Genomic DNA, 12,556 nt, shown 5'->3' with positions numbered 1-12,556 from the left:
ATCTACGCCCCCATTCCCATACGTATACACGCTGCCATGGACGAGGAGGAAAGTTTCGCAAACCTCATATCCTCCACAGCCCTCCCAGCGCGCCCTTCCTGGGATGCCCCTTCCACATCTCCCTCCCACGACGCAGACCCGTGGGCAAACCCATTCTCAGCCGATACCACCACCTTGCCCACCTCTTTTTCATCGTCTGCTCTGCTTTCTTCCTCGCCCAAACGCACCACTGTATCCCCCTACGTTGCACAGCTTGAAAGGGAGGCCACTGCACGGCCTTTTCCCGATCCGCCCTCTGTCATCGCCGCAAGGGAACAAGAGCTCGTCCAGAAGGCAGAGGATTTGGCGAAACACCGAAGTGTGTACGCGAGCAGTGCTTTTGCCTCACCTTTCGAGTCCCCTGCCGTCAATTCAGGGCCAGCAGCAGATGATCCGTTCGGTAACCCCTTTGCACAACCCTCCGCAGGCCAAGAAAGGGATCCAGCCACCGTACTTTTTCCGCCGGGGGCGATTGATGCGTCTTTACCCCCAGCTACCTCTGGCCAGACGGAGGAGCAGGGCCTAGAGATTCTCAAGGATCTCATCGACGATGGTCTGACGGAAGACGGTGATTCAGGGAGAAGCCTTAAAAGAGCTTTTAAAAAAAGTGCACAAGTGCCCCGAGAAAAGCACGAACTCGGATCTGAACGCTCCAAGGCGTATGTCTTCAGTCCGAAGAAGAAAGGCTCCAACGAAGAGGCAAAACAGAGACTATTAAATGATGATATGGAAGCGGATAAAGTGGTGAAAGGGGCTGAGGAGTTGCCGCTTTCCCGTGAGAATGCCTTGGATAAGGACCGGGAGAAGGAAGGCTTGGATCAACATCAACTTCAAGGTGCGAAGGAGCAGAACGAATCTGAAAAGAAAGAAGGGGTACTGATGCATCAAACAGCCTATACAGAGACTTCCACAAACGCTCCGTCACCCACTACTCCCAAGGCAAACACTCCAACGCCCCGTTCTCCTGCGTCGGTGCCTCTTCCAATCTCTACTGTTACTACCCCTACTGCCACTCGGCAATCCACGCCAGTGCCTTCCACAGAAAACTCGCCTGATCATGCAAAAGAACAGATAAAGGCAGGGAAAGAAAAGGACAACGCATCCACTGTGACTTTGTCAACTCCTCGATCGAACGGCATGTCTGTATCGCCCCTTGATGCCTCTTCCATTGAAGAACCTTACAAGAATTTGTCCATTGGCGGCTCTGCCCCTGAGCAAATACACTCCAGTAGAGACACTTGGAATACACCGCAGCCAGGGGAATCTCAACCTTCTGTAAGCACGACCACGACCAGATTTGGAGGCAGGGGCTGGGGTGCCTTGGATGAGGATGACAATGATGGTTTGTTTGGCAAAAGTACACTAGGTATGGCATCGGGATCTGTAACAGGAGCCATGACATCATGGGGTGAAGGAGAAGAAAGCGGTTGGGGTGAACCGGGACTCGCGAGTTTAGATGAGAATACTACCTTTCCCTTTGACGATGGGTCAGATGAACCGGCCTCATCCCAACCAAAACTGGAGCCTAAACCTCCATATGCCTCCTCCGTTTCCTCCGATTCTGTCCCTTTCGCAACCCCACCCACGAAGCGCTCCACACTTCCATATTTCCAGATATCAGTTTCCGATCCTACACGCGTAGGTGACGCAGTTCGAGGGTACACTGTCTACACCATTCGTACCCGCACTTCATCCCCACATTACCAGCAATCTACATTCTCTTGTCTCCGCCGATTCTCTGATTTCCTTTGGCTATTCGAACAGCTCAGTCACAACAATCCGGGGGTCATCGTACCACCAATGCCAGATAAACATTCTTGGGGGAGGTTTGAGGACCAGTTTGTCGAAACAAGGCGCTTGGCATTGGAAAAATGCTTGAAGAAGATTACCAGTAACCCAATCCTCCAACTCGACCCCGATCTCCGCCTTTTCTTAGAAAGTGACAACTTTGCGTACGAGTCCAAAGAACGTAAACACCAGATTGCTGCTCAGACCTCATCGACTGAGAAAGGAGGACTATTGGCGGGGTGGACTAGTACAAAGTTTGTCGAACAAGATGATTGGTTCAATAGCCGTAGAGCTTTTCTCGAGGCCCTCGAAAGCCAACTCAAATCTCTTGCCAAAGCCATCGAGATTTCTTCAAAACATCGTGTCGAGGTTGCTATTTCTCTGGCCGATTATGCTGAGTCTCTCACTGCTTTAGCTGAATCTGATCTCGGTGCCTCTCTCTCCGCCGCCCTTTCACAAATGTCAGGCCTTGTTGCTCGTGAAGGAGATTATGCAGAGTGGCATGCAAAGTCCGAAGTAGGGGAGTTACTTAATCTCGCCGACGAGTATATTCGTTTCATAGGGTCAGTGAGAAGCGCTTTTGCAGCCAGGGTAGACAGCTGGAAAGTGTGGCAAGAAAAGGATAAGGAGGTAGCCAGGATGAAGACAGCAAGAGAAAAGGCTAGGATATCGGGGAAGTTGGGTGATAGAGTGCAAAGCAGCCTAAAAGAGATCATGGAGGTGAGTGTCGATATGATCATCCAGTATACTCTTGCTTATGTAGCTTCTCTGATAGGCTGAACGCCGCGTACACGAGGCTTCGCTCGAATTTGATCGCCTGACTAAACTTGTTAAATCTGAATTCGTCCGCTTTGAGCGTGAGCGAGTTCTTGAATTCAAGGAGACTCTGGAGAGATATTTAAATGGTTTAATCGAGAAAGAGAAGGAAATGATTGAGGGATGGGAAGGGTTGCATAGCGTGGTTGCCAGGATGATGGAAAAGAGTCAGGCAGGACAGTCCGTGGGACAACAAATGTAATCAGCTATGTTACGGGTAATTGTAGAATTGTGGACAGGCGATCTTGAACGCATAGCACGTCCCTCTTCATTCCAGATTCTACATAAAGCGAACCACTTCACTCTTGAGTTCCAGCTCCCCAGTATCTCTGGGCGTATTTCCCGAAGACAGAATTGATACGTAGCCCTTTAGCATACGGCTTCATCTCACTCTCATTTAAATTAAGTGTTGGGTCAAGGGTGTTGACGGCAGTGACTAAGGAAGTGACGAAGTGACGGTCATCAGTTTCACTCGTAATCATACTTGGCCCATAGTCTTACGGAAATCATCCAATGCAAAGTCCATGCAAACAACATCAATTTCTTCGTCTTCCGCAACTGAAGGGAAGGGGGAAGATATAAAATCCGGCTGGTCACTATAAAATGGAACTGGAATCTTAGATCTCAGCGAAATTGCTTAAATAAACCGAGGATTTGTGGCTGGGACATACCAGGGATGTGCGCGATATCATCGCCAGTACCAGGACATTTGTCCTTGGTGACATGTCCCAAAGTTCTAGGCTTGTCTTTCCCTTTGTCGACCATCACCTTTTGAGTGTCGCCTTCGTATGCGTTTTCGAGCTCATAAGCTTGCCACTGTTCATACAACCACCTGTCGTGAATCCTTTTCACACGCTGCTCCTCCTCGTAAGGTGTCACAGGTGACTTTGACATCAATTTTGATGCACCAGCGCGGTTCATCTGATCCGTGATGTTTCGAGCTAGTGAAGCCGGTAGACGAGTATATAAAAATGAAGACGTGCTGCTTCCGCATCAGCATTACCTTGGAGATGTTTGGGGAAACAGACGAACAAAGGGGAAACAGTAAGTTCGTCGTTTCTATCGAAAACCCCCTGGAACTGAATAACTGATTGTAAGCCTTAGTTTTCGGAGTTCACAAAGTGCCTACCAAATCAAACCTCAAACTCCCGGCATTGCCGATGATGATCCTCTCCTTGCCTTGCTCCCCTTTCCCTCGTTCATGGTCGACAACTGTTTTGGGTAAAACTTTGTCTGAGAAAAGGGTCAGTACAGAGCGTGGATGACCCCAAGGATGACGAGCGAGATAATAGTCGTGAGGAGAAACACCAAGAGGATCAGTGATGTTCAAAGAGGAGGCTAGATGCTGAAGCGTGAGAGAGATATGCAGCCCTTGTTCCTAAGGTAGAGTTAGAAGTATCGATAGAGGGACAGACGATGAAGAAACTCGAACCGTATCAAAAGTATAAGATGTTTGATTTGTATGCCATTGATAGCTGTCCTTGTCAGGATCATGAAAAATGACGGCGAAAATTGCTCACGATGTCGGATTAGCGTCCAAATACCTCCTAGCCACGTCTAGAGGCCTATCATCGCCCGAAGAAGAAGGTAATGATGACCTACAGCTCAATTAGACAAGTTGACCAGTCGCGCTAAAGCTTACGATGTGAAAGCCACTGTTTCAAGATACTTCCCCGGGACAACTCTTTTATCCAAAGGTCAGTTTGCAAGCAGCATCCACCGCGAGACTTACCCGATAGAGCGTTCGTCATATTGGACACAATCCCGAACATGTGTATGCCCTCCTGATAGAGAGCATTAACAGGTTCGATTATGACATTGTAACATCATTTGACAGATAAATGACACATACCAAATAAGAAAATAGGGACTTGTGGATGGATATCGCGGATAGCATCAAACACAGGTGCAAACTCCGCGGTTTCTCCTCGTACCGGCATATGACCAGCGAGGATACTGGGAGAATGCAAGTCAGGATAGGAAGCGAGATTGCAATGAAAAGCTTTGAAAATTGCACTCACAAATAGTCCGGAGCATCGCGAATGGCTTCCTGGAACCAAGGTTCATGCACAAGCTTACTAGGTTTCTGGACCGTTATACCCCTATAAAAAGGCGTTACCATTCATCCTTGGAGATAAATGGGATATTGATACTTGTCATGCGCCTTGACTGGGAAAGTGTCAGCTTTACCACAAGTAGAATGAATGAAATGTGCATACAATCAAATATTACACCAAAGGCAGTGACATTATAGCCCCTGGTCATAATCAGTCGACAGTATGGCGGCTGCTTGAACGAAGAGACATTACTGTTTCGTCGTGAATTTTAGGTGCGTCTGTCCAATAGGGACAGATTGCCATTCCCCTTCCCGCTTGACCGTAATATTTACATTGGAAGTAACGTACCTTCCACCCCTGAAGGAAGTATAACGTATTATTATTTTACAAATATTATTGGCCCAAAGGACCTAACCTACCATCGCTCGTGGTTCTCATAGATATCGAGGGCGTCCGCATAATGGTATAGCTCATGATTTCCGATGGTAATGACATCGTATGAAATCATCGAGAATATGTCCTCCGCCAAGGATGCCGAGTCCGGTGAGGATGAGACCAGGCCTGAGCCGTCATGATGATCCCCTGCGTCGCTATAGTATACGACCAATATCAGTCCGTCATTTATTTAACAGTGGCCTTGAGAAAGAGAAATACATCAGGAGTAAGTCAACGCCCTTCTCATCTGCTATTTTGCGCATGTGGATCACGAATGATGCGAACGACCCATAATTTCCCGAGTAATTCTATGGGCGTATCACGCAGGAGGTCAGTCGGCATGCCAGCTCGTAATCAGCGACTTCCAGAAGCGCACCGGTTCAGGCCATGTTGACTGTCATAAATGGCATGCATTATGGTGAGCAAGGCTTTAAGGGTGATGCTTGCAAGTGCTCACATGTTGGTGTCCGAGGAGCCAGCCTGTGGGAATGTGTGAGCATGTTGGCTGCTGGAAGGGTTTGGGCACTTGCCGTGGCTGTCTGAGATGCTGAGGAAGTTCGCTTGCTTCCACTCGAGGGGGGCGGTGGGGACCGGGAGCTCGAGAGCGGCGAAAGGGAGGAGGAGGGGGAACCTCATTCTGCTTGGTGGCAAGAGAAGCGCTTACTATGCAGTGCGAGTGTCGATCGTTTTGTTGTTGTTGCTGCCCCGGCCGCCGAGTCCTCACAAAAGTGTCCACGTCATCACTTGTTCGGAAAAGCCGCATTCCCCGCATTCCGGAGTCCCTTTCCTGTAATCTATCCACATTCCGTCCCCTCGTCCACCACCATCTCCAGCAGCCATCATGTCCCTCCAAGACCGCTTCGCATCTCAGGATCCCCTCTCGCTCCTTTCAGGTGCAACCACTCTGTCCCTCATCACTGCTGCGTCTCAAGCTTCCTTGGCATACAACCTCCCGGTCGTCGTATGTCTGTCTCTGTGCATGCCTCCATGACGTGCTTGTTTGGACACTAGATACACCAAGCTAATGCGCTTAACAAAGCTTTTTGGGGTATTAAGCTATGAGATGAAGAATAGCAATGCTCCCTTCAGACAGGTACGCTTCTCTATCAGACTTTTCATTGTGATGCTCATACTTGCCCACTTGCCTGGGAATATCCTGTGCACCACAGTTTCTAATCCTCATACCCCTCACTTTTATCCTTGATCTTTACGCCATACTGTTCCGTAGTCTGTCTATCCTCCCATGGATTGTTACTCTCTTGCTGGCACTGTTGAAGGCGCCCTTGTTTTTCAGCTGTTTGGCTCAGTTGAGAGAGCGCGGTGGAGAGCTCAGCCTTGAAGGATGGACAGGAATCGGTGGATTTAACCGTCTGGGAGGACAGAATTGTGAGCCTTTCAATGGTGTTATGTGAGCAAATTCTAAAAGAAGAGCCACCGTAGCCTGGGGGATGCCTGCGAGTATGCCAGGCGACTTTGGCGACAATCAGCCTAGCGCTGCCCCTGCGCAGCAGACTTTCCCATCGTCAGGTGGTTTCCGTCTTGGAGGAGACGAAGAACAAGGTCAAGGCCATCCGACTGGTGCTCCAGGAAGGAATGGCTACCAGACGATTGGATAAGAAACAGTCCACCCGCCGCTTATAGAATAAGAAAGTAGTGCGGCGGTCCCATCCAAGAGTCTATATTGTACAATACAATGCATCTACATGTGGAACCTTCTGACTACTTTCTTATATCCCTCTTTTCCTTTCCAATGCGCCGTTGACATCTAGAACCTCTGCCATCGACTGACTTCCTCCCATAAATTCGTCGGCGTCAAGGCTTTCATCCCGACCTTGAAGTATCTCGAGGGAGAGATTGTGCGATCCGCCAATGGGGAGCCCGGAAAGAGTAGATTGTTCTAAAAGGGGATTATGCAGCGACTTTTGAGGGGTAATCAGCCAACAGGATGAGTTTTCGCATGATTCGAGCTTACTTCAGAGACAAGCTTGACTTCCATGGCTTGCTTCAAAGGGACGGCAAGTCCAAACGTGCTGCGTTGGATGTTTTGTTGAAGTTGGGTTTGGGTTTGAGACCACTACTTCTTATCAGATTCACTCTTTATCCCTGATACAATCGAACAGACCAACCTTCTCCAACCGGGCTTGAAGGGGGCTTGTTGTACCGGCGGCCACACTTTGAGCAGCAGATTTCAAGCCGTGTCGGAAAGTGTCATGTGTTCCAGAGATGGGGTGGACAGTAGCCTATGCGATACTTCATGAGTAAGGTGTTAGTCAGAAATGCCAGTGCACGAACCTGAGTAGAAACGACATGAGGGTCGGTGGATGTCTGAGCTGTGGGAGGGACTACGCGGAAGGACTGGTACGGTCAGCAAGGATGGTTACCAAGAGAAATATGCCCACCATTGTACAAGCACTGGCTGACTTGAAAAAAGACGCAAGGAAAGACTAGATGTGGTGTACAGGACGCAGTGTACTGTACCGAGCGTAGCCGACAATGAATGAGGAAAGACGCGTGCGTGTTCAAGGAGCCACATCATCGGGGTTACTCGGCAATACTCTCTGGTGGGAGTCCCGCCGTCGATCCTTCCACCACCACGTTACTCCGGTCCAGTCACCATGTCTTTCTCTCTTCCTCTTTCTTCCTTCCTTCCTCTCACTACGTTCTCTCCGCCTCCTCTGTCCTGTTCAAGGTGAGTGCTTGCCTCCGAGCCATCCGCACATTTGGACTCGCCAGTTGTTTTGAGACACAAGTTTCAGACAGTGGCGCGGTATGAAAGGAAGAAAACCTGCAGAGAATCGCGCTGACTCGGAGACTTTCCCTTCATTAATATCCTGCATCCTTTTCGACAAACCTCTATACCATCGTAAACTCTATTGTTCGTCATTCGCCCGCCCGTGGGACGTTCCCGTTCTCAAACCGCGAACAGTCAGTCTACTTGCTTTTTCACATATTCAACGAACTTGTACGCCCTCATAAAGCGTATATCTCTACTTCCTGATTCCCGCCCACCTATCGCATCTTACGACCGGTCTCAACAAGCAAATTAATATTCAGGTGAGTGTTGCTCGTGTTGTTGTCAGGAGTTGTGAACGTGCAGAGCAAATGGGGGCTAGTGATCTTTCGGTGTATCCTTGATCAGGAGGCTGTGCGTATGCTGGGATTCGGATCTTCCCAAACCCCATCACAGATCTCGCGGAAGGTCATCGCCCTCACAATGTCTTTTGGCATGATTCTTTGGCCAATGTCAGACAGTCGTCAGGCATGTGGACGAGATCATGGAGTGTGCCGGGAGTTAGCATATGTGGCATATCCGGAATACGACGCTGACTCGTGATTTTATCGTCGTACTCCAATCTCTTAAACACCAATTTGCTGCATCGACCTTTTTTACCAATCAAATTCGTCCTGTTCCTTGTCATCCGTCCCCAATGATTTACACCTTTCATTCTTCACTGCTTTGTTTCACTCCGATTCTCATAATCCCCAACACATCTTCATGTCCCTCAACGACGTCGCTCAACCATCATACGCACCTACGCTTCATTCAACATCATACATTATCTGTCAACCCTGATTAACGTCGGCCATGTTCTTTATTGAATCTTTCTCTCAAATATATCATTAACTTGTCTCGCCATCGTTCGAACAATCTCATTTCCACAACACAATAACATCTGTCCATTTGTCCGGTGACACATTACGTGCATTATCCCAATGACAATCGTGACATCATATCGCAGAATGACTTCCATGGACCTTCGAGTGGGAGGAAAGTACAGGATTGGCAAGAAGATTGGCAGTGGTTCATTCGGTTAGTCAGCTTTCAATTTGCATCGAAAAGAACGCTCATGTCATTGCAGGTGATATCTACCTTGGTGTCAATATCGTTTCCGGCGAAGAGGTCGCTATCAAACTTGAGTCTGTCAAGGCCAAGCACCCCCAGCTCGAATACGAGTCCAAGGTGTACAAGACTCTTGCAGGTGGTGTTGGTATCCCTTTCGTCAGGTGGTATGGAACTGAATGCGACTACAACGCCATGGTGCTTGATTTGTTGGGCCCCTCCCTTGAGGATTTATTCAACTTCTGCAACCGCAAACTCAGCCTCAAGACTGTTCTTTTGCTAGCCGATCAGCTTATCTCTCGAGTTGAGTATATTCACTCTCGTAACTTTATTCATCGAGATATCAAACCCGACAATTTCTTGATGGGTGTTGGAAAGCGTGGAAACCAAGTGAATGTGATTGACTTCGGATTGGCTAAGAAATACCGAGACCCCAAGACACACCTGCACATCCCTTACAGGGAGAACAAGAATCTTACTGGTACTGCGCGATACACTTCTATCAACACCCATTTGGGTGTAGAGCAATCTCGTCGAGATGATCTTGAGTCATTGGGCTATGTCTTGATGGTAAGTAATGTGCATCCGGAGATTGTTCCTGGCTAATATCTCATTAGTACTTCCTCCGTGGCCAACTTCCTTGGCAGGGTCTGAAGGCTGCTACCAAGAAGCAGAAGTATGACCGCATCATGGAGAAGAGTGAGTAGAGTGCACAATATGTCTTCTAGCGCTGATTATCGTCTGCAGAAATGACTACTCCTACCGAAGTCCTGTGTCGAGGTTTCCCCCATGAATTTGCCATCTATCTCAACTACTGCCGCTCTCTTCGATTCGACGACAAGCCGGACTATTCTTATCTCCGCAAGCTTTTCCGTGACTTGTTTATTCGGGAGGGATTTCAGTATGACTACGTCTTTGACTGGTCTTTGCAGCCGGGGGTGAAGAGCTCTGGTGCCACTGGTGAGGACGGATTGCAGGGTAAGCAGAATCACTTTTGAAATGCGAAAAGGTCTCTGATGATTACGTAGCGCAGGATAACCAACGACAACTCAGGAGTCAGACTAAAGCCAGGGACACCGGTGGTTGGTAAATAAGCGAATTGAAAACGACGGTGGATGTTTAATGAAGGACGAGGAGGAAACGACAAATGGTTCGGCGCGCCAAGATTATCGGGAGATGAGCAAGTCGAAGGGATTCCATCCTTCATCCTTCTTAGACTTGTCTTCTCTTAACTTGCTCCAAGTCGTTGGTGAATCGCATCTCAACAATAACGATAACTGCCATATCACTCCTTAACCCCTTTTCCCAGTCGGGATCCGTTTATCTATATGATTCTTTAGTAATTTTAATTTTTTTCTTTCTCTTCGTAGCCGGTCAGCCGGATCTTTTATTTTCCTGCCTCTTCCTCGCCTTTGGTCGGGCAATCCTCGACCGAGGCTCCAAGTCATCTATCCAGCATTCAAGATCTCATCATCAAGGATGGAACTCGTCCTAATTCACAAGCGACAACAGTGGCTGTGGTGCCCACTTCTCTCATATCCCTTTTCGCAACGCCTTTTGTCCAAGGGTTGCACTCGCTGTATATTATTCCCTCTCCCCTCTCACCAACTGCCCAATCGACATTTTCCTTCGCACCAGCCGACCTTCCGTTTCCTCGTATGCTCCGCCTTCTCATTATCTGTGATCCTCCAACAAGAGGATCTGGAGGAGAGGTTTGAGCGCGAGAGGGCGCCGAGTTGTAAGAGTTCGTCTGTCGGTTAGAGATGGTTGAATTATGTGTGGATGTTATGCAAATTCATAAAACTTGTACCATGCGCATGATGGTTGTTGTCTGTTTGATGATGCCGCTGACTGGTGTGATAAATAAAAGATAATCCGTAAGAAAGGGTGAAAAGAGTATACATGCACTTGCAGAGTTTCACACACGATGCCAATGACTTGACCTTCCCAAAAGAATTTGAAACGCAGAAATAGACAATCGGACTTGATGATAAATGTGGAAATGTTATTGAGCTACTCCCATGGCCTCTAACAACTGCCGGGCCCTAGTCTCCTTGATTTGCTTTTCCTTCTCCTTCTCCTTCTCTAACTGCTCAGAATTCGATTCAGATGCCTCGGGTATGGGTATGTCAGGATCGACGTTATCCAACCGGTTTTGCGTACTATTCTCAACCTCGGATTCTTCCTTTGGAGATGCAGTTTCAGGCATTGCGGCATCTGTGATTTCTTCGACCGCGGGATCAACAGATTCAACGGGCGGCACCAGAGGTGGCTCGAGAATTTTCTTGGCTTGTTCGATGAGAGTCTACGATGGGGAGTAAACATTAGCATTTAGCCAGACTCGTTGACGATGGTACAGTGGATTGTCATACATTTCGTGAATGACCTTGGGTAGTCTTCAGATAGCCCAGCACCATTTCAAAGTAAGTCTCTGGTACCTAGCATTCACGACCATTGTCAATATTTTCCCCATCCATACTACCGAAAGGACGGCTGTTATGTGAAGCAACATACCTCGATATTGCTGAAAATATTCCGCATTAACCAGTTTTGTTTGGCCTTGCTAAATTTCCAGGAGGGAGTGTTGGGTGCCGGAGATGGAGATTGTGAAAGAGCAAAGAGGTGGGCGTAAAAAATGTCTAGAAGAAAAGTCGGACCACATGAGCAACCGGCATACACATGTAGAGAAAACGATTCGTTCTCACTTTTCTTAGCCTGGTCAGAAAGGGACGAATCTGTAAAGATTGTTGTTCCCTCTGACCCTTCTGGTGCAGCTTGGACATCAACCTCGGGCTGCTTGGGGGTATCGATGGCGCCCTTGACAGACTTTATTTTGGGACGCTTTTCCCGCTTGGGCTTTTTTTCCTTTGGCTCTTCGTTTTCTTCGGCAGTAATAGCAGCAGGGGAAGCCTCTACCGTCGCAGTTTGAGACTCGACATGAGCTTGTTCAGTCTGTCGCTTCCGTTTCTTGCCCTCTTTGCTCGCCTCGTCACTTGTCTTCTCTCTCTCCTCCACTTTGTCTGCACCATTGTCCTCTCCCTTTTCCTGGTCCTGAACCTTTTTAACATCTTTCTCGTGATCAACAATTGCCGCCCCATCTCCTGTGGCAACCTCTTTCAAACATTCTTTCGTCTCGGCCTCGGTACCAGCCCTAGACTCCCTCTTTCTCCTCTTCTTCTTGTCCTTGGCTTCTACTTCACCTTCAACCTTACTTTCAGGCGCAGATGCATTGTTCTTGGGAAGAGGATCGAGTTGATTTTCCCCTCCCTTGGACTTTCGAGCTCGAGGTTTTCGAGGAGGCCGTTCGCTTTCTGCGTTTGGCTTGGGTTCAGTCGAGACAGCCTCAGACGGAGGTTGGTCCTTTTTGGCTCTTTTCCGCGCTTTTTTCTCCTTTTTGTTATTTTCTGGCGACACAGGAAGGGATGTTGGCTGGGCGGGGAGTGTTTCTTGCAGAGAAGATGCCATGTTGGTGGAGTTGTAGATGCAAAGACGGGATATTTGGGAGACTTGGTGAAGGTGAAAATATTTGGAAGATTTCGGCAACGTGATTAGAGGGGGACGCGGAGTGTTTGTAATGGCC

The 12,556-nt window shown here is 48.4% G+C and overlaps 6 protein-coding genes across 6 annotated transcripts; 3 read left to right on the top strand and 3 right to left on the bottom strand.

The window, feature by feature from the left end:
* The first annotated feature begins 2 nt into the window (after positions 1–2).
* CND04350 (protein transporter, putative) lies at positions 3–3,089 on the top strand. Its single transcript, XM_570117.2, has 3 exons — positions 3–874; positions 932–2,547; positions 2,603–3,089. Exons 1-3 carry the CDS (start codon positions 37–39, stop codon positions 2,843–2,845), a joined length of 2,697 nt encoding a protein of 898 aa, XP_570117.1. The 5' UTR covers positions 3–36; the 3' UTR covers positions 2,846–3,089.
* Positions 2,758–5,794, bottom strand: CND04340 (vacuolar protein, putative). Its single transcript, XM_024657060.1, has 19 exons — positions 5,666–5,794; positions 5,593–5,615; positions 5,512–5,529; positions 5,355–5,443; positions 5,120–5,290; positions 4,953–5,057; positions 4,863–4,900; positions 4,797–4,812; positions 4,665–4,745; positions 4,496–4,599; positions 4,376–4,427; positions 4,286–4,327; positions 4,164–4,241; positions 4,076–4,118; positions 3,773–4,021; positions 3,676–3,722; positions 3,315–3,625; positions 3,145–3,252; positions 2,758–3,079 (listed from the first exon to the last, which is right to left on the bottom strand). The coding sequence occupies exons 1-19, from the start codon at positions 5,769–5,771 to the stop codon at positions 2,943–2,945; spliced, it is 1,818 nt and encodes a 605-aa protein (XP_024512767.1). The 5' UTR covers positions 5,772–5,794; the 3' UTR covers positions 2,758–2,942.
* A 157-nt stretch (positions 5,795–5,951) lies between these two features.
* Positions 5,952–6,984, top strand: CND04330 (expressed protein). The gene is made up of 4 exons (XM_024657059.1): positions 5,952–6,096; positions 6,175–6,228; positions 6,305–6,521; positions 6,576–6,984. Exons 1-4 carry the CDS (start codon positions 5,977–5,979, stop codon positions 6,749–6,751), a joined length of 567 nt encoding a protein of 188 aa, XP_024512768.1. The 5' UTR covers positions 5,952–5,976; the 3' UTR covers positions 6,752–6,984.
* Positions 6,817–7,582, bottom strand: CND04320 (chaperone, putative). Its single transcript, XM_570119.1, has 5 exons — positions 7,535–7,582; positions 7,428–7,490; positions 7,262–7,375; positions 7,108–7,209; positions 6,817–7,054 (listed from the first exon to the last, which is right to left on the bottom strand). The coding sequence occupies exons 1-5, from the start codon at positions 7,535–7,537 to the stop codon at positions 6,863–6,865; spliced, it is 474 nt and encodes a 157-aa protein (XP_570119.1). The 5' UTR covers positions 7,538–7,582; the 3' UTR covers positions 6,817–6,862.
* A 188-nt stretch (positions 7,583–7,770) lies between these two features.
* On the top strand, positions 7,771–10,784 carry CND04310 (protein kinase, putative). Its single transcript, XM_570121.1, has 7 exons — positions 7,771–7,824; positions 8,062–8,189; positions 8,876–8,946; positions 8,996–9,546; positions 9,594–9,675; positions 9,724–9,954; positions 10,005–10,784. Exons 3-7 carry the CDS (start codon positions 8,877–8,879, stop codon positions 10,064–10,066), a joined length of 996 nt encoding a protein of 331 aa, XP_570121.1. The 5' UTR covers positions 7,771–7,824; positions 8,062–8,189; position 8,876; the 3' UTR covers positions 10,067–10,784.
* CND04300 (nucleolar protein, putative) lies at positions 9,800–12,530 on the bottom strand. The gene is made up of 4 exons (XM_570589.2): positions 11,682–12,530; positions 11,491–11,615; positions 11,349–11,414; positions 9,800–11,281 (listed from the first exon to the last, which is right to left on the bottom strand). Exons 1-4 carry the CDS (start codon positions 12,439–12,441, stop codon positions 10,982–10,984), a joined length of 1,251 nt encoding a protein of 416 aa, XP_570589.1. The 5' UTR covers positions 12,442–12,530; the 3' UTR covers positions 9,800–10,981.
* Between the last annotated feature and the right edge of the window lie 26 nt (positions 12,531–12,556).

Source organism: Cryptococcus neoformans, assembly GCF_000091045.1.
Source record: "Cryptococcus neoformans var. neoformans JEC21 chromosome 4 sequence".
Taxonomy (NCBI): Eukaryota; Fungi; Basidiomycota; class Tremellomycetes; order Tremellales; family Cryptococcaceae; genus Cryptococcus; species Cryptococcus deneoformans.
This window is presented reverse-complemented; position numbering and strand designations above follow the sequence as displayed.

What these genes read in the sequence shown, in the direction of transcription:
- CND04350 (XM_570117.2), top strand. Translation starts at nt 37, where the DNA reads ATGGACGAGGAGGAAAGTTTCGCAAACCTCATATCCTCCACAGCCCTC. An exon ending in GGATCAACATCAACTTCAAG is followed by an intron (nt 875 to 931) that starts GTGCGAAGGAGC and finishes TGCATCAAACAG; the next exon opens with CCTATACAGAGACTTCCACA. An exon ending in GCCTAAAAGAGATCATGGAG is followed by an intron (nt 2,548 to 2,602) that starts GTGAGTGTCGAT and finishes CTTCTCTGATAG; the next exon opens with GCTGAACGCCGCGTACACGA.
- CND04340 (XM_024657060.1), bottom strand. Translation starts at nt 5,771, where the DNA reads ATGAGGTTCCCCCTCCTCCTCCCTTTCGCCGCTCTCGAGCTCCCGGTC. An exon ending in GGCGTTGACTTACTCCTGAT is followed by an intron (nt 5,291 to 5,354) that starts GTATTTCTCTTT and finishes CGTATACTATAG; the next exon opens with CGACGCAGGGGATCATCATG. An exon ending in CATCTTATACTTTTGATACG is followed by an intron (nt 4,022 to 4,075) that starts GTTCGAGTTTCT and finishes ACTCTACCTTAG; the next exon opens with GAACAAGGGCTGCATATCTC.
- CND04330 (XM_024657059.1), top strand. Translation starts at nt 5,977, where the DNA reads ATGTCCCTCCAAGACCGCTTCGCATCTCAGGATCCCCTCTCGCTCCTT. An exon ending in CATACAACCTCCCGGTCGTC is followed by an intron (nt 6,097 to 6,174) that starts GTATGTCTGTCT and finishes CGCTTAACAAAG; the next exon opens with CTTTTTGGGGTATTAAGCTA. An exon ending in GCAATGCTCCCTTCAGACAG is followed by an intron (nt 6,229 to 6,304) that starts GTACGCTTCTCT and finishes TGTGCACCACAG; the next exon opens with TTTCTAATCCTCATACCCCT.
- CND04320 (XM_570119.1), bottom strand. An exon ending in CTCATGTCGTTTCTACTCAG is followed by an intron (nt 7,376 to 7,427) that starts GTTCGTGCACTG and finishes AGTATCGCATAG; the next exon opens with GCTACTGTCCACCCCATCTC. An exon ending in TTCAAGCCCGGTTGGAGAAG is followed by an intron (nt 7,210 to 7,261) that starts GTTGGTCTGTTC and finishes GATAAGAAGTAG; the next exon opens with TGGTCTCAAACCCAAACCCA.
- CND04310 (XM_570121.1), top strand. Translation starts at nt 8,877, where the DNA reads ATGACTTCCATGGACCTTCGAGTGGGAGGAAAGTACAGGATTGGCAAG. An exon ending in CATTGGGCTATGTCTTGATG is followed by an intron (nt 9,547 to 9,593) that starts GTAAGTAATGTG and finishes ATATCTCATTAG; the next exon opens with TACTTCCTCCGTGGCCAACT. An exon ending in TGGTGAGGACGGATTGCAGG is followed by an intron (nt 9,955 to 10,004) that starts GTAAGCAGAATC and finishes ATGATTACGTAG; the next exon opens with CGCAGGATAACCAACGACAA.
- CND04300 (XM_570589.2), bottom strand. Translation starts at nt 12,441, where the DNA reads ATGGCATCTTCTCTGCAAGAAACACTCCCCGCCCAGCCAACATCCCTT. An exon ending in ATATTTTCAGCAATATCGAG is followed by an intron (nt 11,415 to 11,490) that starts GTATGTTGCTTC and finishes CGTGAATGCTAG; the next exon opens with GTACCAGAGACTTACTTTGA. An exon ending in CCCAAGGTCATTCACGAAAT is followed by an intron (nt 11,282 to 11,348) that starts GTATGACAATCC and finishes TCCCCATCGTAG; the next exon opens with ACTCTCATCGAACAAGCCAA.